The sequence below is a fragment of the Elephas maximus genome, chromosome 19 (genome assembly GCF_024166365.1).
Source record: "Elephas maximus indicus isolate mEleMax1 chromosome 19, mEleMax1 primary haplotype, whole genome shotgun sequence".
Classification (NCBI taxonomy): Eukaryota; Metazoa; Chordata; class Mammalia; order Proboscidea; family Elephantidae; genus Elephas; species Elephas maximus.
The window spans coordinates 56,526,975-56,554,766 of NC_064837.1; the positions used below are offsets into that span (position 1 = coordinate 56,526,975).

The window sequence follows — 27,792 nt, forward strand, 5'->3', positions numbered from 1 at the left end:
CCTGAAAATCCTATGGGGCAGTTCTACTCTGTACTACAGGGCTGTTATGAATCGGAATTGACTCAATGGCAACGATTTTTTTTTTTTTTTTTTAATAATGATTAAAACTAGGAAATACTGGAGAGCTTTTGGGAAGTACAAAACAATCCAGCAAATAAGACCCAGTTTATCTGAAGGTTTTTAAACAGCTTAGTTTTGTTAGCATCCAAGTTAATGGCAACTTCTCACTCCTCAAATGATAAATTTTATTCTAGATAAACACACAGATCAGTTATTTTCAGTGTAAAAACACACAAACTAGTGCTTTACAACCTGATTGTTTCTTAAGTTACAATGTTCAACACCTGGATCTGGCCTTAATGAAGCAAATATATAATCAGACCTGACCTGACCTCTCTGTGTGTATGCGCATGTGTGTGCATGCGTGTGTGTGTGTGCGTGCGTGTGTAAATGACACGGGCTGGGGAGCAGCCTTTGAAGATTAGCTGCTTAGGCTAGGTGTTTAAACATTATTACAGGTTGTCATCCAATTACATTTGTTTGGCCAGTCCTACTTCTGTGAGTGATTCAGTCTGGGAAAGAAACAACACCCTAAAGATTGTCAGATATAATGCTAAAGGAATTAAAGGATGATGATGTTTATTCTTTGCTCGGAAACAACAGGAATTCTAGAAGGTCGTGTCTCACCCACTTAAAAGGGGCCAAAAAAACAAAGGGGGGGATAAAATAAGTAAAGAATCATTAGATAAATTTGAACAAGAACGTACATCAATTACTTGTTTGGATATATTAGTCAATTTCCACTACAGTCTAAAGAAGAGTTTTAAGAGCAGGCCCCTTCTGTCAGAGTGCTGGGAAATGAAAAAATGACTCGCTTGATGTCAAAATCTTGGTGAGCTCTGGCTTTAGTATTTCTAAGTCAACAAACAGCATTGTATAACATTGCTCAGGCAGTCAGGCAGGAAGCGGCAGCCAACCCTAGACTCCATCCTCTTTCATGGGGTAAAGCCAGGGGCCAGAAAACTACGTCCTCTGTGCTGCCTGATCTTCTGAGGGGCTCCCTTCTAGCAACCTGCCATCCTGGGAGATTTGTCCAGCCTAACCTGGTGTGATTTTGCCATCCTTGACCAGAATACAAAGGAGCCCTGGTGGCACACTGGTTAAGTGGTCAGCTGCTGATGGAAAGGTTGGTGATTTGAACCCACTAGCTGTTGCAAGGGACAAAGATGAGGCAACCTGTTTCCATAAAGATTACAGCTTTGGAAACCTTATAGAGCAGTTCTACTGTGTCATGTAGGGTTGCTAAGAGTCAGAACTGACTCGATGGCAATGGGTAGAAAGAGAATATAGGGAGCAGTGAGGGGACAATAGTTAAGCACTCAGCTGCTAACTGAAAGGTCAGCAGTTCCAACTCACCAGCAGCTCCACAGAAGAAAAGACCTGGCAATCTACTCCTGTAAAGATTACAGCCTAGAAAAGTCTATTGAGCAGTTCCACTCTGTCACATAGGGTCGCTATGAGTCGGGAATCAACTCGAAGGCACACAACAGTAACAACAGACAGAGAATATTAAGACACAGTTTAAAAAGCCAGTTAGCCACCTTTAGAATAAAGCCCACAACACAAAGTCTTCAGGACATCTGCCAGGGATCAATAAGGCAAAGGAGTTGCCTCCCACATAGAACTATGTTCTCCAGAAAGTGTGTTCTGTGATTTACTCTGCAAACACATTATTTCTCCTTCAGTGAGCATAGAAAGCCCAGAAATGCACCAGAAGCCAAAGCTAGAGGACACCAGGGTACTGTCCTTTCTACTCATGGTGGCCAACACAGCTGCCGTCTCCTTGTGGGGTTCCTAAGGATTGTGAAATCTGTTGAAGAAGTTCCCCAATACCCTGTGGTCCTGCAGTTGGCTTTAGGGTGGGTATTCAAGCTGTAATTACTTTTTCCCTAACTATCATGTTGTGACCTAAACTGTGGTCACTCTGGTCCAAATCTGGCGGATTTTTTTTTTCCCACACTGCTGCAGAAGAGAATAACCACCTTGGGAGGGCTGTCTAAATTCAGAGCAAGCAGAGCCATCTTCTTGAGGACAGGGACCATAACTTTCAATTTACTCATAATTCAATTCAGCACTTGCTGTCAGTGGCTCCCTCTCTGCAGAGAGAGATGTCTGTTCAGCTAAAACAAATCCAGAGGTACCTCTATTTAAAAAAACAAACAAATATCTTTATTGAGATATGTTATGCAGCCATAATCTTTTCAACTGCCTCATATTCTTGTGAAAGCTGGACAATAAAAAGGGAACACAGATGAAGAACTGATACATTCGAATTGTGGTGTTGGCAAAGAACACTGAATATACCATGGACTGCCAGGAAACAAATAAATCAGTCTTAGAAGAAATAAAACCAGAATCCTCCTTAGAAGCAAGGACAGTGAGACTTTGGCTTTCTTACTTTGGTCACATCATCAGGGAAGACCAATCACTAGAAGAAGACATCGTGTTTGGTAAAGTAGAGGGTCAGTGAAAACGAGGGAAACCCTCAATGAAATGGAGTGGCGCGACAGCCACAACAATGGACTCAAACATACAAATAATCATGACGATGGTATATGACAGGCAACGTTTTGTTTTGTTATACGTACAGTCACCAGTCAGAGCCAGCTCGACAGCAATTAACAACAATATCCTAGGTTTAGTACTTAGGCAGCACTTTTCAATATGGCAGCCACAAGCCACGTGCTGCTACTCAGCATGGAAGTGTGGCTAGTGCGAACTGAGATGCACCGTAAGTGAAAAATACACACTGAATTTCAAAGTAGGAGAAAAAAAACTAAAAGATCTCACTGGTATTTTCTTATATTAATTATATGTTGAAAAGATTATGATGAAGATGGATGACGAACAAGCAAATAAGTACAGATTATGATAAACACTATGAAGAAAATAAGTGAAGGATAGAAAATAAAAGGGGGAAACTAAGATGGAGTGGACAGGAAAGACATCTCTGAGGAGGTGACATTTCCATTTATTAACCTAAGAATTTGCTGTAAACTTTCAAGTTTTAACACGTGCCAACAGCAGGGGCTGGTTGTTTTCACACTCATTACATCACATCATTCCCATTGGGTTCCATGTAAATGGCGACCCCTGAAGGTGTGTACCGCTGTATGAGCCATTTTAACTTCCTATAAGTTGGAGGTTATAATGCTTCTAAGATAATTTTTCAAATAACTTTACATTTTCCAAATATGATTTGGGTTTTTTTATTATTATTATTCATTTTTTAGCTTTAATATTTATAACACATCTCGGTTTCATCCACCATTTGACCTACAAAAAGTCTCCACTTGGGAACAAAAAGAACTTCCAACTTCTAGCACAAGAAAGGGAAAGCAGACAGTTGGCAATTTACAATCTGGAATTCTCCTTTTCCTCTCCCAGTCAGCTGAATTTACTAAAGATATCTAAAACCCTCCTGACTTCTTGATTTAAATCAGCTTATTCCTGTAACTCAGCCCTCTTCTCCAAACCAGAGCAGGGTGTTAGCTAGCTTTCAAAGAGGGTTTCAGAGCTGCTTGACCATACAGACCTCCAAGCAACAGAAAACAGGCTGAAGCCCACACGGGCCAGTCAGGGCGCCAGTGACCTCACTCAGGCAGCTAAAGTAATGAACCAGACGTACTTTCCCAGTAATTACTGCCCATGAAAAACACCTTTATTGCCTGTCACTGTGCACACACTTTCGTATTTAAAAAAAAAAAAAATACCTTTGTGATCACCCCTGTACACACAGACATACTTCCCAAATTGACATTCTGGGGGAAGAAGAGAGTTAGATCTTAAAGAGGTTGATGCCTGAAATATTTTAATTTTTTTTTTAGAAAAACTGCTTACCAAAAAAAAAAAAAACCTGCTTACAAAGCATGTTTTTGTTGTTAGATGCCATGGAGTCTACCCCAACTCATGGTGACTCTATGCACAATAGAACAAAACACTGCCTGGTCCTGTGCCATCCCCATGATTGGCTGTGGATTGGAGCACTGTGATCCACAGCGTTTTCACTGACTGATTTTCTAAGGTGGATCACCAGGTATTTCTTCCGGCTCCATCTAAGTCTGAAAATCTGTTCAGCATCACAGTAACACACAAGCCTTAACGGTCAGATAGACGGTGATTGGGCATGAGGTGCACTGGTGCTGGGAATCCAATGAGGGTCTCTTGCACGGAAGGCAAGAATTCTACCTCTGAACCACCAAAGCCCTCTTTACAAAGGACAGTATTCTCCACTCACCTGAAGCGATAGCCCTTCTGAAATGGATTACTTGCTTTTCTATGAATATCAGTAATATTGGCACAATCAGACACAGGGTTTTCTAAGTTCATTACTGAGAGCCTTAGGGACTTGCTTGACATCTTTTAACTAAAAAGCAGAAGCTAATTACTATCCACTTTTGACCAGGGTTTTATTAACAATAGTGTGCATTTTTTTCAAGGCCCAAAACCTGCTCCACATAAGAGGCATTCACACCCAAATCACAGGGAAAATGCAGCGTCCTTCATACACAAAGTCAATTTCACCAGGCCTCCAGGAGGACAGCATCTGCTCCTTGTTGTCTGTTCCGTTAGTGGTGAAAGGTTTACACTTATCCATTAATCCGCCCTCCCCTCCTTGGTACCCCTCACAACCAAGAGCTCAAAACCCAAACCCACTGCCCTCAAGTAGATTCGGACTTATAGCGACCCTATAGGACAGAGTAGAACTGCCCTGGAGCCTCCAAGGCTATAAATCTTTACAGAAGCAGACTGTCACACCTTTTTCCCATGGAGTGGCTAGTGAGTTCAAACCACTGACCTTTCAGTTAGAAGCTGAGTCCTTAACCACTGCACCACCAGGGCTCCTCTGGCCAAAAACAGAGCTTTGCAAATGGCTGGCAGCAAGAGGAATACTGTTCTTTGGCCATACCTACATAGCCCAGAAATCAAACCCATGACCCTGGCCTTGGTCCCCCTCAACTGGGCTAACAGAAGAATTAAAAAAAAAAAAAAAAAATCCAAATAGTGCTTGTAAACGGAAAAGTTTCATACTGGAGGCACTCACATCAGATGTAAGAATGATGGTGATGGGGCCAATGTGCATTCCCAGGAAGAAGGACAGGATGTAAACCATTTGTTCATGGGAACAAAGTGTCAAAACGTAAATGATTTGTTCGGTGGGGGGTAAAGGGGGAACGTGTTCATGACTGCAAACATGTATAGCCTAACCGGCTGACACCACTCACCTAGGCGGTAACTCGCTCCCTCCTAGCCAAGTGGTTGACCTTTACATTTCAAAGGACTTCATGCTGAAGGTGATCTTGTCTACAATCGATCAATAATCCTCTACCTCTCCTTTGTTCTCTATGTATATACAGTCATGCACCACATAACATCCATGGTCCCATAAGGTTATAATAAAAACCCACTGCCGTCAAGTCATTTCTGACTCATAGCGACCCTAATCGGATGTAGCAAATGCAACAGCTTTCCACAAGCAACATGTCTATCTCACATCTCTTATATACAAAGCAATTGTGCTGCCAGGTGTATACAGTACAGTACCCATAATGCACATGTCTTGATAGGTCATAATGAATGCCTATGTTACTGGCTTATGCATGTACTGTACTGCACTTTCAGCCAACTTATGTACAACTCATAGTCAAGAGCCAACTCCCGTAAAGCCTATCACATTAAAATTTTGAGGCATGTACAATTAAAAAAAAAAAAAAAAAAAATTTTTTTTTTTTTTACAATGGTTTGTAATAACAAATGGGCGCTACTTTGCAGTGCACATCAAAACATTACTAATATTGTATTATTATGTTAAAGATATTTTAGTGTATCTAGAAGTGTTTCTTTAATGTTTTTTAGGCATAGAAAGGTACACTATATACTTTACACTAAGACAAACATTTGACTAACTGATGTTAGATATGAACCATATGTAACTGTTCTGACTCAACATACAAATTCAACTTAAAGACAGGAATGGAACTCGTTCATAATCCGGGGACTAACCAAAAAACCTGTTGCTGTCGAGTCAATTCCGGCTCATAGCAACCCTACAGGACAGAGTAGAACTGTCCCATTGGGTTTCCAAGAAACGCCTGGTGGATTCAAACTGCCGACCTTTTGGTTAGCAGCTGCAGCTCTTAACCACTATACCACCAGGGTTTCCAATCCAGGGACTGCCTGTATATAATATGGTGTTCACACAACATCCAAATCACGTAACATTCTATCTCACACAACGTATTGTGGACATTAAGTGACACATGACCGTGACTGTAGACCCCTCCCTCTGCTTGAAGGGTGGAATGCTTTGTATTTTTACTTAGTGCTGCTCAGGTTATGCTGTATTATTCCTCAATGAAACTCATTTTCTTTCACTCTTAACAGAGTGTGAAATTTTCTTCTTTGACAGTGCTCATTCTTGAAAAACATCTTCTGATTGATGCTTATGAGGAATCCTGGGAAAGGCCAATGAGATTAATCCAAGGAGCCTTTAACCTTTCTATGCAGAGGTATCACTTTGTAAAAGAAAAAACAAAGGTGATGCCAAAATCAAACTTAAAATCTCTTGCCTTAAAGAATTTCTGCCCCAATGTGTTCACAGATGCATTTCATGACAATCACTTAAAACTGAGCACAAGGAGCACTACTGGGCATTTTGGTGTCTCTATTTATGTCTTCCAGGGGCCGTACCACCCCTGGTGGCAAATCTATTCTCAGAAATGTGAACAAGAAAACTCTCCACGGACCCAGGAGAGCCTGGATAAAGTGCACTGACTCCCTGCCAGGGCAAAGAACAAAATAATATTCTGTATAAAAAAGGTGTTTTTCTTTTTTTTTCTTTCTTTCTCTTTTTTTTTTCTTGGAAGGGAGGAGAGTGTTTCTAAATTCTTCATTGTGCACTAAATCCCTAAAGACTACAAATAAATCCCTAAAGACCACACATTGATGTTAATGCAGTCAGAACAGAAACTATTAAACAGTAAAGAAAGCAATGAAAACTAAAGGATTTCTGCCTTAGATAATATTAGGATGCGCTTAGCTCTTTCAAGATACTGATTTTACCAATAAATACTTCTGTCAAAGAGGGGTGATCTTCACACAGTGCTCCAGGGAGTCCTGAGGAACACTGGTGGGTGTGATGCTGGAACCAGTGACAGCACCAAGAAGGACTTTAGGGTGGGTTAAGGGGTGAGAGGGTAGGGAGATGGGGCAAATGCCTCCCCAAATAAATATACAATCTAAGGAAAGCCAGTGGGTTTGTTATACAAACGCAAGTTCAAATAGAGTCCCCTGGCTCCCCTTCCAGTCAGCTAAATATCCTCTAAATTAAAAAAAAAAAAAAAAAAATTATTTTCATTTATTTTTTTTTTTATGGATAGAGCCAAAGTCCCCAACTCACCATCAATTTCAGCATATCAGCTTTACAAATGGGATTTAGCAGTAATATTTCCTTTCAACAAAGGATCTCAGAGGGAAAGGAAAGTTGGAGAACCCTTAGCCGGTAGTATAACAGCTTTGAACCACAAATCAGAAGATCTGGGTTCTAGGGTAGACTTTGCCCTGAGCTATGAGGTAGGCAACTACCTGAACCTTCTGCTGGTCTTGGTCTTCTCTGTAAAATGAAATGGTCGAACTATAGATCATCTCTAATAGTTCTTCTAAGTCTAAAATCCTAAAATCTACATCACCAAACATTTCAAATGAAGTCAATGAGAACTTTCTCTTTATAGCAACTATCAGCCCCCAGGGGCCTTCACTGTCCATAACTTTCCAGCAGGCTTATATTTAGTCCAGAGATGACTACATTTAACATAACCAAATGAGAAATTATTCCAAAGAAGTTTTTGTCTTTTAAAATCAACTCATGAGATGTTACTTCTTATAATTATTTATTTATTCTGAAATTAATGTCTTAAAAAAAAAATCTTGATCTAGGCTGCAGTTTAGCTTTATTTTCTCTCCCAGAGCTATTCGTTCCTAGAACCAGGGAACATCTTATGAGTTAAAATAAAGCTAGAGAAACAATAGAAACTAGTGCTTTTTCTATAACCATTCAAAAGGCCTCGGATCTTTCATTTAGTTGATAGCACTGACTTTATCCATTTTTAAAAAACCTTCTTCCTTTTGCCGGGTTAAGAGCTAAGTGACAGGCAACAAGCAGAGAAAGGAAAACAATCAGCGTGGCTTTGGCTCTGGCTTAGCCACTGACTAGATGTGTGGCCTGAGGCACACAACGTAACCTTTCTGAATCTCAGTCTACCCATCTGCAAAATGTGGACATTCATACACCTTCCCCCCAATACTCCCCTCTAAACCCCCAGGTTAAACGGGATAAGGCCAGGGTCAAAAAAACAGACATACAGTGTTGGTTCTCTCACTGATTATTCAAAACAAGAGAATCTGCCTCATTTTCAAAAACAGGGACACTGCTACTAATTAACTCTGGTAGTTAAACAGAAACAACTTTCAAAAGTTCTGTTTAGGTTGAATCAGGCCCACCGCAAATCAAGAGTTGAAGCACCCAAATCTAACACACGGAAATAATCTTTAAACCTTGCACCTAAACTATCCCATGAAGCCATCGTTAAACTAAACAACAGTTTAGCCCAATTAATAAAGAATGTTTGCCTTGAGCACAGTGCTTTTGTAAAGTATTATCTATGAGTATTAACTGACAAAAGAGCCCTGGTGGTCCAGTGGCTAAAGCACTGGGCTGCTAACCAAAAGGTCTGCGGTTCAAACCCACCAACTAACTGCTCTGTGGGAGAAAGATGTGGCAGTCTGGTTCTGTAAAGATTATAGCCTTGGAAACCTATGTGGCAGTTCCACTCTGTCCTATTTGAGTTGAAATTGGCTCAACAGCAATGGGTTTCTTTTTGGTTTTATAATTTCACAATAGTTAATCTAAAGCACAGATGAGAACTTAAAGGGGCAGTGAGCCTAAATCAATGGTGATGAAAACAATATGGGTAGAGACAGTGAGAATGGTGACACAGTGTGAAGTATGTAACCAATGCTACCAAACTGTTCACGTAGAAATTGTGAATGGATGTATGTTTGGTTGTGTACATTGCCACTGAAAATAAATAAAATATTAAAAATAAATAAATACAAGCCCAGGGCCTTTATAAAGACACTAGGAACTTTTCAGATATCTCTGTGCAAGTTTTTAGTGACTGCTGCAGAAACCACCAGTCTACTACATTTGCCTGCATATAAAAGAGGTGGAAAAGAGAAGCTTGGAGGTTCCTACGGCTGAGGTGATCCTGGTCTTGCTTTCCCATTCACTGGTCTATTTAGTAATCTTCTCTTACAGAATGAATGGTGTCTTCCAAAAAGATACACTTAAGTCCTAAACCCTGGCACTGTGAACATGATCCTGTTTGGAAGCAGGGTCTGTAAAGATACTATCAGTTAACACGAGGTCATATTGGAATAGGGTGGGTCCTAACCCAGTCTGAGTGGTGCCCTTATAAAAGAGGATAAGAGCAGGGCTTCAAACCAGTTAAGAATGGTTCAGTAACTGCAACGTAAAGGAGGGCAGCAGATGGGCTCTATAGCCAAATCCATTGCCCTTTGGATTTCGACCCGAGTGGGATCAAAATCGTTTCAAGATGGCTGCCAAACGAACCGCTTTGAATGTGTCAGCTCTCCACAGTCCTGCCAATAATCCAATCTCCCTCATGGATCCAGAAAGTTTCAGGAGCCTGATGAGGAGATTGGATTACTGGTAGGACTACGGAGAGTTGACACACATTCAAAGTATGGTGCTGTGTCGGCTGCCATCTTTGAGCGAGCATGGCTGTTTGTTTCCTACCGGGGTCAAAATCCCATGGGCAATAGATTTGGTTGCTCTCCAACCTATACACTGCCGTTGTTTTCTGTTGGCAATCACTGAACCATTCCGAACTGGTTCTAAGCCCTGGATAAAAGACACGGAGAGACAAAGAAGGGAGATGGCCATGCGATGACTGACATATGCTGCAGCTGCAAGCTAAGAACACCTGAGGCCACCAGGAGTTGACAGAGACAAGAAAAGATCTCCTAGAGCCGTTGTAGTGAACTTGACCCAGCACCCTGAATTCAGACTACTAACCTCTAGAACTGTGAGACAATACATTTCTGTTCTTTAAAGTTTTAAAAAAAAAAAAAAAGTTGACACAAAAGCAGGCTTCCAAAAGTCTACCCAAGTCGCTGGTAAATGTCTTCTCTGAAGAAACTGTTACATTGCTTCCCAGTTTTCAGTGTTAAGGTCAGTGGGACATAGTGCAATGGGACATCATTGAGACTGTGGGTTTTACTATCAGTCAGGCTTTAGGGCTCTAACATATCTGGCAAGCTAGGCCTGGTTTCCTTATTCATCAGCTGAGTTGGTTATTCTGAATCTTTTCACTTTGAAATCTCCATCCACCTAAATTGTCCCTGTGCTTCTCTCATAAAGTGGGAAAGGACTTTAGAATATGACCTTACAGGAACCGCATCATGCTTACTTCAGCCCAGATGAAGTACACGTTAACTGCCTTATAATTATACATTCTAATACAGGTGGAGCCCGATTTTGTTTGCCAGTGGAGAAAGGAAGGGCCTCCACCTATACCACACAAATGTGGTTACTTCACCTTGTGCTTGTGGGTATTTATTTCAGCGCCAAAAAAAAAAAAAAAACAGGTGAGAAAAGAGCCCTGACTGAGTGTTTAAGAAAGTCTGATAAGTGAACCAACCAGATGTTGTAGGTTGAGGGAAAGAGAAGATTCTAGAACTGACTATTCTCTTGACTATCACCTGACTTTTTTGTGTATTTCACACAGTACCCACACTGAACCTAGATTCCAAACTCCCATCAAATAAAATCATTAGGAGGAGATGAGTAGAAGCAAACACATCTCAGAGTGGAACTACCCCAGCTCAGCAGCCCACGGGGTGGGAATATCTCAATCCTTTCTGGAAATACTCTCCTTATCATTTCCCTCCATTGGCCACCCTGATTCTTCACAAAGCTGTGCACTGCTCCTCTGCTTTATTTCTAAGATCTGGATGTCGGTAATGACCGTTCTAAAAACTCTGCCTGCCCACATGGCGTCCATCCTTTAAGGCCCTGCTCAAATGCCAACAAACTCCAACGCTTGGCTGATCATTCTGGTCATGGCTCATCTCTCCCTTTCTGGTAGCCAGTGTTCCTATGATAACGTTTTGGGGACTCGGAGCTACTTTGATCTTGGCTTGGATTGTACTTGGGTCTTGCTTTAACACTTGCTGCAATGACAGATGAAGACAGCTCCTGGTGAGCACAGCCATGATCTAAGTTATACATCTTTCCCTCTCCCAAAGTACCGGGCCCCTTCCACAAAGTAGTAAATATCTTATAATTTAAATGATTTTTTAAATACAAATACGGTCTTGATCACTTTTTCATCTGTGTTGTCTCGCCACACCAAAAGTGAGTTTCAAAGTGCCCTGACTGGCTTCACGCTCCCTAGCTGTCCCTGGACAGAAAGAAACTAAGCAGTTGTGAAATCACCAAAAAGGTGGGGAGGAAGAAGGGAAAGAAAGGGAAGCCGGGCCTGAAATAATCCTCACTGAGTCACCATTTCCTGAATGATGGAGCTGACTGCTTCGGGGATCGGGAGAATGGAATCTAAGCACCCGCCCTCGCCCCTCGCCCGGTGCGGCGGCACCCTGGAGCTGGGCCGGGCCGGCACCCACGTGCTGGAGCGCCCCCCTGTGGCCCACCGCAGCCCCGGCCGCTCCCCGCCGACCACGCTCCCCGCGGCGGAAGAAACAAGAGACGCAGAAAGTTTCCGAGCCAGGCGGTTTGCGAAAGGTCGGAGCCGGGTCCCGAAGCCTCGCAGCGCGGGCGTGGCGGGAGCGGCGCCGAAACCGGCGGTGACGGCGAGGGGCTGGGGGCCCAGACGGTTCCGCGAGGGGCTCCAAGGTGTCCCGGGCGCCCCCGGCGGGGCTAGAGTCCTCCAGAGTCCGGGGCGAAGGGCTCTCCCGGCGCCCGACCTTACAGCGGAGGGCGAGCACCAGAAGGCTGGGCCCACAGCCAGGACCGGTGACACCTCCCACCCCCAGCTACCGGGCGCGGTTGGGGCTCTAGAGCTTGCTTTATTCATGTTCTTAAGTGGAGGGAGGGGCGCGCGAAGTCCCTTTGGCTCATTATAATCCCCAACAATCTGGATTCCTGGGCGCCCCCCTCCCCCAGAGCCCACCTGGAGCCCACCGCCCCACCCACTGCCGCCCTCCCCCACCTGGCTGGCAAGTGGAAACAGCAAACCTCCCTCCCCCTCCCCTTCCAGCCTCGGGTTTGCGAGGTAATGTTCCAACAGGATTTCCCTGCCGTCCGCAGTGGACCCGCCGGCCCGGGGAACGCGGCGCCCCGGGGCGGGGGACCTGGGCGGGAGAGGCCGGGCCCAGCGCGGCGCTTACCTCGTCCACGGTGAGCGGCATGCAAATCCGGTACTCCTTCAGCAGCATGGTCCTGGCGGCTGCCGACCCCCGGGGCGGAAAGCGGGGAGCGGCCCCCAGATCAACAAGGCTGCCGCCCAGGCGCAGGCGGGGCGCTCGGAGCCGGCCCGCGCAACACCCCGGCGGCGCTCTCACCTCCTGGCTGCCTCCTCTCCGCCCCAGAGCATGTCAAGGTTTCGGTCCGGGTGTTCGCCGCTCCTCCGCCTCTTGCCTCCCGGAACGCGGTGTTGCAAAGTCGGGGAGGGAGGGAGACCTGCTGGAAACGGTTCGGATCTGCAGCTCACGGCGGTAGGGGCGGCTGGAAGATCAGGACAAGCCCAGCGGCGGGCGCAGGAGGGGGAAAAAATCGGGATTTCCAAAAATGAGAACGAATGCACAAAAGTCACCCGCTTGATCTGCCTCCGAAACAAGAAAGGAACCTGGCGACCCCTCTCCGGCCAGTCGGCCCAATGCTAATGTCACCAGGAACACGTTACAGCCGAAGCCGGAGATGCTGACTTCCCAGACAAAGGCTCGCTCGGCTCCTCTCCGCGGGCGGTAAACAAGGTTTCCTTCTCTTTTTAGGGCCAGTCCCCGAGCCACTCCAGGGCTCGGCTGGGAGAGAAAAGGGAAGCCACCGCCGCCGCTCGCCTCTGCCGGCCGGGGTCACCGGTTCCTCCAAGCTCGACTGGCGGCTGCGAGGGGAGGGCGCGAGGAAGCTGGCGCCTTCCGCACGCTCCCCTCCCCCGAGTCCCTTCGCCCCGCGAGCGCCGTGCGTGCCCGCGAGTTTGCAGCCACGGCGCCGGGGCCGGAGAGTCCGCTGGAGCTGCAGTGTGCCTGGGGCCGCGGAGGTGGGTGCGGGAGGAGGGCGTGCGAGCGAGCGAGCGAGGCTGACATCAGCAGCGGCCGCGGCGGGGAGGGTAGCCCCATCCGGCCAATGGGGAAATGGCAAAGAATGTGGAGGATTTAAACAAAACAGCATGTCTCTCCCGGGCTGCTGCCAGACGGCCGGGCTGCTCCAGAGCCGAGGTTGGCGGGGACCGGGGAGGACTGGCCAAGGGGGCTCCCCTGGGCTCCTCCACCCTGTGAAGCTGTTCCGAAACGTGCCTTTGGTGCCACAGGGCTCCGTCCAGCCACTCTGGGAAGCTTTTGGTTTCAAGGTCCAGGCATGTGCCTTGATCTTGGGAAAAGGTCTTTACGAACACCCACCGCGAACATGTTCACTCTGGTTCAGCAAAGCTAGTCCATTGCCTGGTTTCATAACTGGCTTGAGAGAGGGAGTCCTGGAACACCGACAAGTGCAGTGGTGTGAATGAAAACTCAGTACACACAGACCTGAAACACGAGGGAGTATGAACCCAGTGAACTCAAGGCAGCCTTTTACCTCTCCTGGCCTCGCTCGGCAGCAGTCCGAATGCAGGCATTGCGCAGCAACTGGAATGGGTTTTCCCGTCAGCACTCAAGTTCAAAAAGTCACAGTGAAATGTCAATGAAAATGCCTGGAGTGTTGGTATTTCATCCATATTAAACAGATCCCTTATTTTAACCACAAGAGGCACATTCTTCAGTTAGTCAGGAAGCAGCATGTAACTGCTGAAGTCTGTTTTTCATTTGTTTGGTATTTTTAAGCTTGTTTTTCCAAAAAGTTGCTGGATGAAAAAATGCATGGGGTGCCTGCATGCAGAATAACCTGTATGCATAATCTTTTCTAGAAAAAATATTCTCTAAAGTTCTGCAGCCAGTCATATAGTTTGGATGGCAATAAAGATGACCTCAATATTATAGTTATTTAAAATTATTATTAATAAATAATTAACCAATATAACAATGATGAGCTTATGGCAAAAATCATCCAGATGGCTGAGGAAAATGTATAGCTGTGTTAACATGATACAAAGCCTGCTAGAAAAATGACATCCTATATTCAGCTTATACTTTAGTGAAAACTATTTTCTAGATAAATGCTTCCCAGAGTTGGCTCAGAAAGATTCATAGCAACTAATTAAAACTAAACCAAATTCCTCGAGGTGGAGAATCTAAATTTGACACTGTAGTGTTGAATAATAAAATAACACAGTGAAAGCCTGTGATACGGAAAGAAGCTCAAGCTGTTTTTCTTTTTTCGGCTTCTTACTTGAAAACAAGTGTAGTGGCTTCGCTTCTGGCACCTAATATTCTTCCCAGAGGCAGCGAGCGAACGTACTGGCGAGCCAAACAGGCGAGTGCACAGGCGCACACCCACACCCACACGACCATCAGAATATGTAGGCTCTATTCCTGGCTTCCTGGACACCTCCAGACATAGAAAATGGATTCTGCAACGATGTATTTTACTGATAGGTAGTACAGATGAGGAACGACTCTGAATTTCACACTGTAATATGTTACCCTCCCCTGTGCTCATTGTTGAAAGCTGACCTCTCCACCAGACTTCTCCTTTTTATGCAGTCCATTCTGCGTGCCTGATCACATTTACCTAGTTAATGTGACCCTGGCAGGAGGTTCGAGGCACTGAATCTACCTTTGCCCACGTTATCCTCTTACCCTTCCATGTCCCTGCCCAGGGCCGATTTCCTTGGCTGGAGATGGCCTCCACTTTTCTACCTTGACCCTTCCACTCTTGCCCCACCCACCGTGGCACCAGTTTGAAGCAGGTCATTGACAGTCTATGATTTGGATGGTGTGTGTTGGATGGATTAGGGGCAGGACACCAGGAAGGAGGTTATTATATAATAGTCCAGGAGACATACAGGGGAGGTCTGAGCTAGACAGAGGATGAATTGAAAAGATCTGGGTAGGACTTGGGGGTGCACTGGTGGTATTCACTACCACAGTGGGGTTGGTGAAGGGTGGGGGGGGGCATAAGCAGTGTATGGATTACACCTCAGAGAAAACAAAAATCCTCACAACTGGACCATTAAGCAACTTCATGATAAACGGAGAAAAGACTGCAGTTATCAAGGATTTCATTTTACTTGGATCCACAGCCAAAGCCCATGGAAGAAGCAGTCAAGAAATCAAAGGACACACTGCATTGGGCAAATCTGGTGCGAAAGACCTCCTCTTTAAAGTGTTAAAAGCAAAAATGTCACTTTGAGGACTAAGGTACGCCTGACCTAAGCCATGGTGTTTTCAATCGCCTCATATGCACGTGAAAGCTGGACAATGAATAAGAAAGACCGAAGAAGAATTGATGTTGCTGAATTATGGTGTTGGCGAAGAATATGGAATATGCCATGGACTGCCAGAAGAACAAACAAATCCATCTTGGAAGAAGTACAGCCGGAATGCTCATGGAGAGACTTTGTATCACACTTTGAACATGTTATCAGGAGGGACCAGTCCCTGAAGAAGGACATCTTGCTTGGTAGAGGGTCAGCCAAAAAGAGGAAAACCCTTAACAAGATGGATTGATACAGTGGCTGCAACAATGGGCTCAAGCATAACAATTGAGAGGATGGCACAGGACCTGACAGTGTTTCGTTCTGTTTTACGAAGGGATGCTATAAGTTGGAACCCACTCCAAGGCACCTAAGGACAACAACATTCATTTCATTCATAATTCACACAAAGGAGGGAGAGTGCCACCTACTGGTCAAACATGATTCTTTTAAAAATATTTTAAGTCATCCCAGCAAATATGGCAAGGAGAATTGTATCCTTGTTTCTTTTCAACCCACAGAGTCCCCAGTATCTATTTACAAAGAGCCCTGAAGGTATTGCCATCATTATTATGGATGGTAGTGAAGTTCCATAAACAACATGCAATCTACAGTTACTGATGGGGTCACAAAGAATAAAAAGAGAAATAAAAAATAAAGTTACCAGACAGGAATGATATCACCAAAAGGAAAAGAATATTAGGCTGTGAATATCTGTGACAGCATATATTCTCAGATTAAGTGACAACCTCTGAAAGCCGAGGTTCTCAGAACGGGGGTGGGTATGATCGGGGGGAGATGAGGGGTGGCCAGTGGGAGAAGTATGCATCAAAATTAAAATCATTTGAAGAGCATTTTCAACCTGCTGCCTTTACTCGCATTCTGATGACACTCCCTCTCCCAATGCGACTTCTCAGTCAGTGGGTCCTGACCCACTTTTGTAAACAGCCTCTGAAAGAAGAGTATAGCAACAACAGTTTTTGTGACTCTATTCACATCATTTTTTATTCTGGTATCTCTGGTACTTCTAAAGCAAAACATAGTTCTTCCCACCCTCCTCTTTCCTATCCACTGTTTCTAAGGCCTACAGCTTCTTCAAGGCCCATCCCAAGTGTTAATTCCCATACAGAGCCATTCTAGATAACTCTGTCTTTCCAGACAACCCAGAACACATTATCTATTCATTTTGGTTCTTGTTTGTATTCAAGTGTGGCCTTTATATACAATGCCATATAGAATATTGTACGTGTTTCACCTTGTCTTAGTTATCTAGTGCTGCTGTAACAGAAATACCACAACTAGGTGACTTTAACAAAGATAAATTTATTTTCTCACAGTCTAGTAGGCTAGAAGTCCAGATTCAGGGCGTCAGGCTTTCTCTCTCTGTGGGCTCTGGAGGAAGGTCCTTCTCAACAATCTTCCCCTGAACTAGGAGCTTCTCCATGCAGGAACCCAGGGTCCAAAGGACACACTCTGCTCCTGGCACTGCTTTCTTGGTGGTATGAGGTCCCGTCTCTCTGCTCGCTTCTTTCTTTTATATGCCAAAAGAAATTGGTCCAAGACACAATCCAATCCTGTAGATTGAGTCCTGCCTCATTAAAATAACTGCCACCTCTTCTCCCTGATTAACATCATAGATGCAGGATTTACAACACACAGGAAAATCATATCAGATCACAAAATGGTGGACAATCACACAATACTAGGAATCATGGCCTAGCCAAATTGATGCATGTATTTCTGGTGGATACAATTCAATTCATGACACACCTCTTCTCCAACTGCAAGAAACTTTGGAGAAACTTACTTTCAACCTATCAAAATCAGGGTTAAGAAGAGAGGAGAAAAACCAAACAGTAGCACACAGGTTTCCCCTTGTCATCCCCACACTCAGTTTTACATTACCAAAGGAGCCCTCTATAAAGTCATTAAGTCCAGCCTACACTCCAAAAAGGGGACTTTATACGTATTTATTTTTATTTATTTTATAGCTTGACTTAAAATCCAATACTATGTTATTTATTTTCTTGCTCAAATTGTTCCAGCTCAGGCCGTTTGTGGCTCTTTCATGTTGGCTCCTGTGTCTTTTTAAAGGGCACTTTTTGAAAATCGGGGGTCTGGTGGTACAGTGATTAAGGACACTTGGCAGTTCAAATCCACCAGCCACTCCTTGGAAACCGTATATGGCAATTCTACTCTGTCCTATATAGGGTTGCTGAGTCAGAATCAACTCAACGGCAACAGGTTTGTTTTGGTTTGGTTTTTTTTTGAAAATCAACTGTTATGCTTTGTAATGAATTTTTTGCTTTACTAAATATTGTTTTATTCTAGCAAATTCTAACTATAAGTGTGTGTGTGTATGTTTAAATACCTATATGCCTGACCTTGTTAGATTACTATACAAATGTTCTTTCTCCATAAAACTTCACAAAGCAAGTCCCAAAGGCAATTCCTATGGGTAGACCCATTTATCAGGACTCTAATAAATACAAAGAATGTCTTTGATGTGTAATTGCTTCTAGCCCTGCAGTAAATGCTCATAAAATAAAAATGATTTGACAATGATGTGGTACAAATTGCTTTACATAGGGGAAAAAACATGGAAGTTCTGTGGCCGAAGGTGTAGTTAAATATATTTTTTTTAATAAATAAGCCAGTAATGAATTAATCAGTTTTACTTTTTGTTGTATTCCCTATGTTTACAGGAATTAGCAAAACAGTGGAATATTCTGGGATGAAATGAAAGGCCTAACTTTTCTCGCTGTCTTTTAGATACCTGCAGAATGGCCTAGGAGAAAAAACACAGGCTTAAAACCATGCTACCATAGTTACTGATTCCTCATTTCATGAGACCTAAGTCTGTCATTGTGACCTTCTTTTGGGAGGGAAGCCCAAGCCGGTATTTTGTTCACACTGAGACTATGTATAACGTATATCCACTAGAGAGAAATTCTAGTGATGAAAGAAGACTTTGTCCTTGAAACTGAGTGCTCTTAAAGAGGAGGAAATTCTGTAACTATAATCTATTGTAGTTCTTTACTGCCAAAGCACATTTGACCTAGGATCATCAACTGATGTCAACACAGATCTTGAAACTGTGTTTCATAGCTATGTAGTGCCATAAAGATGACATGTAATTTGACTTTTTATGGAACGTTTTAAATGTCACCAGGGAGAAAAGACAGATAACTGTATTTGCTATTTTAGAAGTATGTAATCATTTATATCAAAACCCCAGATTAAAGATTGCTGAGGTGACTACAGTAAGCTGAATAATGGTCCTCAAAGCTATCAGCTCCTAATCTCTGGAACCTGTAAATGTTACTTTATATGGAAAATGGGTCTATGCAGATGTGATTAAGGATTTTTTTAGATAATGAGATTATCCTGAATTATCCAAGTATAATCACAAGTGTCTGTATAAGACAGAAGCAGAGATTTGACACACATAGAAGAAGACAACGTGACCACAAAGGCAGAGAATGGAGTGCTGCAGCCACAAGCCAAGGAATGCTGGCCACCAGAAGCTAGAAAAGGCCAGCACTGGATTCTCCTTTAGAGCCTCCATAGGCATCATAGCCTTGCCACACCTTGATTTCAGCCCAGAATACTGAGGCTTCAGACTTTGGAATTCCGGCTTCCAGAACTAAGAGAATAAATTTGTTGTTTTAAGCCACTAGGAAATTAACACAGCAACTTAGGTATGATTTTATTCACCTGACATAACTGCACTTGACATGAAGTAATTCCAACATACAACCAAGATATTTACTCAAAGATAAAATACAATGTAATTTTCTTTTCATTTCCTTTTTTCTTGGTCTTTCCTTAGAATCGAGAGTGGCAAGATTTTACTTCCTTTACTTTGGACACATCATCAGGAAAGACCAATCGCTAGAAAAGGACATCATGTTTGGTACAATAGAGGGCCAAGAAAAACAAGGGAAACCCTCAATAAGACGGACTGACACAACAGTCACCACAATGGATTCAAACATACCAACGATCACAAAGATGGTGCAGGACCAACGTTTCCTTCTGTTATAAAGTCCACATGAGCGGGAGCCACCTCAATGAGAACTAACATCAACAATTTTCTTTACAAAATGACTCACAACAGATTTGAAAAAAGCAAGTCTTCCAACTGCCTTTAAGATAGGCAATTTACAAAAACAAGTATTTTAGGCACAACACTGCCGGGACAATTCTGTAATGTAAGCCTCAGGCTTTAGTACCATCGATATGCTAATGACTCCCAAGTTCAAATCTCCCCTTAACTTCAAATTTGTATATCCACTTGGCTTCTCAACTCACCACTTGGATATCCAGTAGGCATCTCAGAATTAACATATCCAAAACTGAGCTCCTGCTCTTTCCCCCTGACGTCTCCGTAAACAGCGACTCCATCCTTCCAGACGCTCAGGCCAGAAGTCTTGCAGAATTACTCGACACCTCTCCTCTCAGACTCGACATCTAATCCATAGAAATTCCCATCTTGGCTCTATCCTTGGATATATCCAGATCTAACCAATCCTTACCATTTCCACCACTTCCACCCTAGTTCAAGTGTCTTAGTTATCTAATGCTGCTGTAACAGAAATACAAGTGGATGGCTTTAGGTCCAAATGCAGGGTGCCAGCTCCAGGGGAAGGCTTTTTCTCTCTGTTGGCTCTAGGGGAAGGTCCTCGTCATCAATTGTCACCAGTCTAGAAGCTTCTCGGTGCAGGGGCTCTGGGTCCAAAGGACGTGCTACTCTCCTGGCTCTTGTTTCTTGGTGGTATGATGCCCCCATGTCTCTCTGCTCTCTTCTCTCTTTTATATCTAAAGAGAGATTGACTTAAAACACAACCTAATCTTATAAACTGAGTCCTGCCTTATTAACATAACTGCCTCTAATCCTGCCTCATTAACATCATAGAGATAGGATTTACAACACAGAGAAAAATCACATCAGATGACAAAATGGTGGACAATCACACAATACTAGAAATCATGGACTAACCAAGGTGATACACAATTTGGGGGGGGGGGACACAATTCAATCCATAATATTCCATCCTTTGACCCCTCAAAATTCACGTTCTTTTCACATGTGAAACACACTCACCCCACCATATCATAGCAAAAGTCTTAAATCAACTCCAAGTCCAAAATCCAAAACTTCCTCTTCATCTGTGATATCTAGAATACAAGTTACCTGCTTCCGAAGTACAATGGCAGAACAGGCACAAGCTAGACACTTCCATTACAAATGGGAGAAACTGGAGGGAAAGAAGGGATAACAGGCACCAAGCATGTCAGCAGAACACATTACATTAACTTTTAAGCCTTGAAAATAATCCTCTGTTCTCTGAGACCATTTATACAATGGCCCTGCCCTCCAGACCCTAGGTATTGGCCACACTCTTCAGACTCTGGGTGGATATCCCTAGGCCCTGGGCTTCAGCTAGACCTTCCAGGCCCACTGGAATGGCAACTCTGCTCCCTCAGCTTTGGGCAGCATCTTTTCCTAGTCCATCTGAGTAGTGACTCCACCCTCTGAGACCCCAGAGGTCCCTACTTTTTAAGACTGAAGCAGCTCTGCTTCCTGTGTTCCTTGTTTCTTCAGCTTCTCCTTCCTGATTCCTTGGCCTCTTGGCCCCTTGAGCCTCACTGCCCACATCTGCCCTGCTGGGGCAAGTGTTCCAAAGCTCTTTAGCTTCACCAACAAGTGTCTAGATGCACCCCACATCACCAATAAACTTTGGCTGTAAGGCACTCAGCTCTCTTGATCCATGGGTTGGGAAGCCTAGCTCCACAGATAAGTACCTGCAGGCACCCTACTCTGCCAGGAAGCCTCCTGCCAAAGGCACTCAATTTTCTCACTCCGTGGGTCAGTTCCAGCACTGTCTCACGCTCGTCTTCTGGTTCTGCTGCTGCCGGTTCTCTGCTGCTGCCAATTCTCTGCTGCTGTTTCTCACCAACCGCACCATCTCCAATATAAGAGTTCTCTTCATTTCTTTGAGTTCTCACCAGAACTGTCTTTGATGTCCACAATTCCACCAACAGTCTCTTCAAGGCAATCTAGGCTTTTACTATTAGGTACTTTAAAACTCTTCAAGCCTCTATCCATTCAGTTTCAAAACTGCTTCCACATTTTAGGTATTTGTTACAGCAGAACTCCACTCTCTCGGTACCAAATGCTGTCTTAGTTATCCTGTGCTGCTGTAATAGAAACACCACAAGTGGATGAATTTAACAAAGAGAAATTAATTTTCTCACAGTCTAGGAGGCTAGATGTCCAAATTCAGGGTGCTGACTCCAGGGGAAGGCTTTCTCTCTCTGTCTGGCTGTTGTCATCAATCTTCCCCAGTCGAGGAGCTTCTCAGCAAAGGGACCCTGGGTTCAAAGGACACACTATTCTCCTGGCTCTTGTTTCTTGGTGGCATGAGGTCCCTGTATCTCTCTGCTGGCTTCTCTCTTCTATACTTCAAAAGAGATTCATTTAAGACACAACCTAATCTTGTAGATTGAGTCCCACCTCATTACCATAATTGCCCCTAATCCTACCTCATTAATATCATAGACGTAGGATTTACAACACACAGGAAAATCACATTAGATGACAAAATGGTGGACAATCAGACAATACTAGGAATCATGGACTAACCACGATGACACATAATTTTGGGGGGTACACAATTCAATCCATAACATCCAAGGCCCCATTATTTTTCTTCTGGAATACTGCAATAACCTCCCAACTAGTCTCCTAGTTTTTCCCCAGTCTTGTCACCACACTGAAGCCAAAGTGAGTCTTTTAATATGGAAGTCAGCTCATGGCACTCTTTTTTCCCAAACCCCCATTGGTGTCTGTCTTAGGTATCAAGGGCTGCTATAACAGAAGTACCACAAGTGGAGGCTTTAACAAAGAGAGATTTATTCTCTCACAGCCTAGGAGGCTAGAAGTTCTAATTCAGGGCACCAGTTCCACAGGAAGGCTTTCTCTATCAGCTCTGGGAGAAGGTCCTTGTTATTAACCTCCTCCTGGTCTAGGAGTTTCTTAGCACAGGGATCCTGGGTCCAAAGGACACGCTATTCTCCTGCCTCTTCTTGCTTCGTGTCAGAGAGGTTCCTTTGTCTCTCTGCTCCCTTCTCTCTTTTATATCTCAAAAGAATTGACTGACGATACAACCTAATCCTGTAGATTGACTCCTGCCTCATTAACATAACTGTCTCTAATCCTGCCTCATTAACATCATAGAGATTAGGATTTATAATAGTATAATCACATCAGATCACAAAATGGTGGACAACCTCTCCATACTAAGAATCATGGCCTAGTCAAGTTGATACACATTCTTGAGGGACACAATTCAACCACGACAGCATCCCATCTCATTTGCTTAAAAATCGAGTGCTTACAACGGTGCAAAGGTTAAATGCTCAGCTGCTAACAGAAAGTCTGGTGGTTCAAAACCACCAGCTGCTCCACAGGAGAAAGGACCTGGCAATCTGCTCCCATAAAGATTGTTGTTGTTTTATATGTGAGAAACTGACTTGATTTGTAAACTTTCACTTAAAGCACAATAAATTATTTTTTTAAAAAAAGATTGTTGTTGTCCGTTAGGTGCCGTTGAGTCAGTTCCCACTCATAGCAACCCTATGTACAACAGAATGAAACACTGTCTGGTCCTACGCCATCCTCATGATCATTGCTATGCTTGAGCCCACCCTTTTAGCCACTGTGTCAATCCATCTCATTGAGGGTCTTCCTCTTTTTTGTTGACCCTCCACTTTGCCAAGCATGATGTCCTTCTCCAGGGACTGGTCCCTCCTGATAACACGTCCAAAGTATGTGAGAAGAAGTGTGACCATCCTTGCTTCTAAGGAGCATTCTGGCTGTACTTCTTCCAAGACAGGTTTGTTCATTCTTTCGGCAGTCTATGGTATATTCAACATTCTTCACCAACACCATAACTCAAAGGCGTCAATTCTTCTTTGGTCTTTCTTATTCATTCTCCAGCTGTCACAGGCATATGAAACAACTGAAAACACCATAGCTTGGGTCAGGCGCAAAACTTACATCTTTGCTTTTTAACACTTTAAAGGGATCTCTTGCAGCAGATTTGCCCAATGCAATGCATCATTTGATTTCTTGACTGCTGCTTCCATGGGTGGGGACCGTGGATCCAAGTAAAGTGAAATCCTTGACCACTTCAATCTTTTCTCTATCATGACGTTGCTTATTGCTCCAGTTGTGAGGATTTTTGTATTCTTTATGTTGAAGTGCGATCCATACTGAAGGCTGCAGTCTTTGATCTTCATCAGTAAGTACTCAAGTCCTCTTCACTTTCAGCAAGCAAGGTTGTGTCATCCGCATATCGCAGGTTGTTAATGAGTCGTCCTCCAACCCTGATGCCCCATTCTTCTTCATATTTTTACCAGAATAAGGTTCTTGCCTCTCACTGGTCAAGAATGAGCAGGTAAGGCATGTAGTTTTCCACACGAGTAAAATTTTATTGAAGAGGCTTGTAAGCGGAGATGAGGAAGGCCTAGAGCAACGCTTACCCTCATCTCACAGAAGACAGGCCTGAGTTTTTAAAAGTTCTTGGGCGGGAAAAGATTCATGTTTATTCATAGGCACAGGCGGGGATATGTTAACTAAGGTGTGCACGCAGTAACTTTCCAAGATGGCTCCTATCCTGGAGGCCTCTGGGATTTGTAGCAGGACTTACTATGGGGTGTCACACCTGCGCAGTCTCCCACTCTCCAGGTTCGATTCCCTGGCTGGGGCTGTAGCCCCTCACTGCCCCTGGTGGAAGGTCACACATTGGTCACCGGTGGATGTTCTGCACATGTCCCTGGGCCTGGTTTTTTCCAGCTGCTTCTGAAAGGCAACTTTAAAGAAGTTTGTGGAGTATTTTTAGATACCCTGCCCTACCGTTCTGGGGAATGGCTTTGTTTCTGCGCCTTGCCTCATTTCTTGTTACTTTGTTTGTAGATTTGGGGGCCCCTGTTCCTTGTCTTACTAAGTCTCTAGGTTCCACAGTCAGCCCCCTATTACCTCCCTTACAATATAGTCTATTTCTTTTACTTGTTTCTCCTCTAACCACACCAGTCTCTTCGCTATTTTTCAGACAGGCACCCTCTAATCTCAGGGTTTTTGCTCCCTGTCTCAATATTGCCCAGCTTCTCAGATTATTTGCTCAGCATACAGATTGAATAAGTATGTTGAAAGGATACAACCCTGATGCACACCTTTTCTGACTTTAAACCAGGCAGCATCCCCTTGCAAAAGTCTGTTTGAACATTGATGTATGTACAGGTTCCACATGAGCACAATTAAGTGTCCTGGAATTCCCATTCTTCCCAATGTTATCTATAACTTGTTGTGATCCACATAGTTGAATGTCTTTGCATAGTCGATAAAACACAGGTAAACATCCTTCTGGTATTCTCTGCTTTCAGCCAGGATCCATCCAACATCAGCAATGATATCCCACGTTCCACCTCCTCTTCTGAATCTGGCTTGAATTTCTGGCAGTTCCCCGTAGATGTACTGCTGCAACTGCTTTTGAATGATTTTCACCAAGATTTTACAGTCTAAGAAACACCATGGGGCAGTTTTACTCTGTTCTATAAGGTTGCTATGAGTCAGAATCGATTTGATGGTCAAGTTGTTTCAATCTCATCTCCTACAACTCTCATCTTTACTCATTCTGGTCCAGTTACTCTTACCTCCTATTCTTCTTCAGACAAGCCCAGCATGATGTGATGGTTCTCATCTCAGGATTCTTGCACCTGCTGGAGCCTTTGCCTGCAATGTTCATTCCTCAGATATCTGCAAGACTTGCTCACTTACTTACCACAGACCTAGGCTCAGTGTCACTAGTGATGCCTTCCTTGACCACCTCCTGAACACTTATCACCCCCCGGCACATATTTACATGATTATTTTCTATCTTCCCCATTAGAATGTTCACTTCACAATGGCAAGAACTTTGGGTCTGATAGGTGCCCATCCAATAGGTGTGAATGTGCTCGAAATGCCAAAAATGGTGAAAAAATATACTTAACATAAAACACCAAAAAAAAAAAAAACCCGGCGCCGTCAAGTCGATTCCGACTCATAGCAACCCCACAGGACAGAGTAGAACTGCCCCATAGTTTCCAAGGAGCGCCTGGCGGATTTGAACTGCCGACCCTTTCATTAGCAGTCGTAGCACTTAACCACTATGCCACCAGGGTTCCCATACTTAACATAGTGATTCAAATATGAATACATTATTTTCAATCATGTAATATACATCACCAGTGTTCTTTCTGAATAAACTCCTGTTTCAAATCAACATTTACCCTCATCTTTTAGATATTTTTTTCCTCCGCTGCCAATTTTTCCCTTTTAAAACCAAATTCTTTCTCACAAAGTCAGATTTAATCTCAGACTCACTCAAATAAAAAGAATCTTTCTGTAATACAGAACTTGTGCCTATTTTCTCTGACCATTGGTCAGACTTCTACTAAGGGCCTTCTTTATTTACTCAAATTTAATTTCTTGTTTTCCTCTGCAAGCTTTTCTTTACATTTCAATTTGTTTTCATTTTCCATTAGCTCCACACCTACCAAGTAACGGCCTCAGCTTTGGTTTGAGAGCTTCTTAGAGTTTTCTCCACAACCTGCTTGCCTCTTTCTAAGTCCCTCCTTCCACTTTATTTAGTTTTAATAAATTAGGTGTACAGAAGAATTGTGCATGCAGTACAGAGTTCCTTTTACCACCACTCCCCACCCCCCACATTGTTTCTCCTATTAACATCTTGCATTCCTGCTTCCACTTTATTTATTTATTTAAATTCTGGAGACCATAAGCCTGTCTACTCCTTCACACTTCTGTTACTTTTTGTCTTTTCAAAGTCTTCAAGCAAAATTGAGACCTTCAGATCCCTTTGTCTACTCTAGTCAAAGCAACTTCACACAGAATATAGAGCCAGAAATTATCTTAGCCTAGTATATCTCAACAACACTAGCCCCTAGAATGCATCTGAGAAATCTGTAGGGGTATTTGGGTTGCCACCATCATCTGGGGTCAGGGGGACATGCTATGTAATTGGCATGCCAGACGTTCTGCAATATAACAAGCCTATACCAAAAAACCAAACCCAGTGCCGTCGAATCGATCCGGGGTTTTTTTTATAACAAGCCTACACACAAAAAAAAATTACCCTTGTTTCACCATACTTTTAAAGTCCCAACAGACATTCAGGTAGGTGAAAAACCTGCTTTGGATTATCTGAGCCCTAGAGGCCTTTAACACCATTTTACAGGACAAACTTTTTTTTTTCCTTGCAGTTTTAATGAGTTAAATTTTCTATGAATTCTGTGTACAAAACAAGGAAGGTTATACTTTGATATATTCAGAATTTTACCCAAGAAGCTTTTCGTCATTTTGGAAAAATCATGCAGCCAACAGCAAGCTTTTATGATGCTTGAAGCACCAATATGACACACCTATTGCAGTTGTGGCTCTTACATTCACAAGCCTGTGCATGGGGGCAAGTCAAGGATTACTTCTTTGATTTTCTACTGTACACATACTTTTAGCTTTATATTGTGAAATATGTATTATTTTGCTATTCTTAAATGTGTTTCTCCTTTACACGTCATCTTTTTTTTATAAGTTATGCGTGTAAATGGGTTATGTTATCCATGTTTTTCATTTAAAAAAAAAACCCAGTGCCTTCGATTCGATTCCGACTCATAGCGACCCTATAGGACGGAGTAGAACTGGCCCATAAAGTTTTCAAGGAGCGCCTGGTGGATTCGAACTTAAAAAGATCTGTTCAGGACATACAGAGCCCTGGTGGCACAGTGGTTAAGAGATTGGCTGCTAACCAAAACGGTCAACAGTTCGAATCCACCAGCTGCTCCCTGGAAGCCCTATGTACTCTGTCCTATAGGGTCACTATGAGTCGGAATTGACTCAGTGGCAGCGGGTTAGTCAGGACACGGATAGGGGAGGGCTGTTGATTAAACTGAGAACCACTAACATAGTTCAGTGAATAATGGGAAATTGAGGCCAAGATAAGACATGTGACTTGGGTAGGATATTGTCACATTCTTTAGTATAACAGGTAGATCACTCCAAGAT

The 27,792-nt window shown here is 43.5% G+C and overlaps 1 protein-coding gene across 1 annotated transcript in view; it reads right to left on the minus strand.

Moving 5' to 3' along the window:
• The window catches only part of PITPNC1 (phosphatidylinositol transfer protein cytoplasmic 1), a 315,611-nt gene extending 302,237 nt beyond the window's left edge, over positions 1-13,374 (minus strand). Inside the window, exon 1 of the mRNA XM_049861288.1 lies at positions 12,487-13,374. Within this exon, the coding sequence (XP_049717245.1) occupies positions 12,487-12,534 (48 nt within the window). The 5' untranslated portion in view covers positions 12,535-13,374. The remainder of the gene's footprint in view (positions 1-12,486) is intronic.
• Between the last annotated feature and the right edge of the window lie 14,418 nt (positions 13,375-27,792).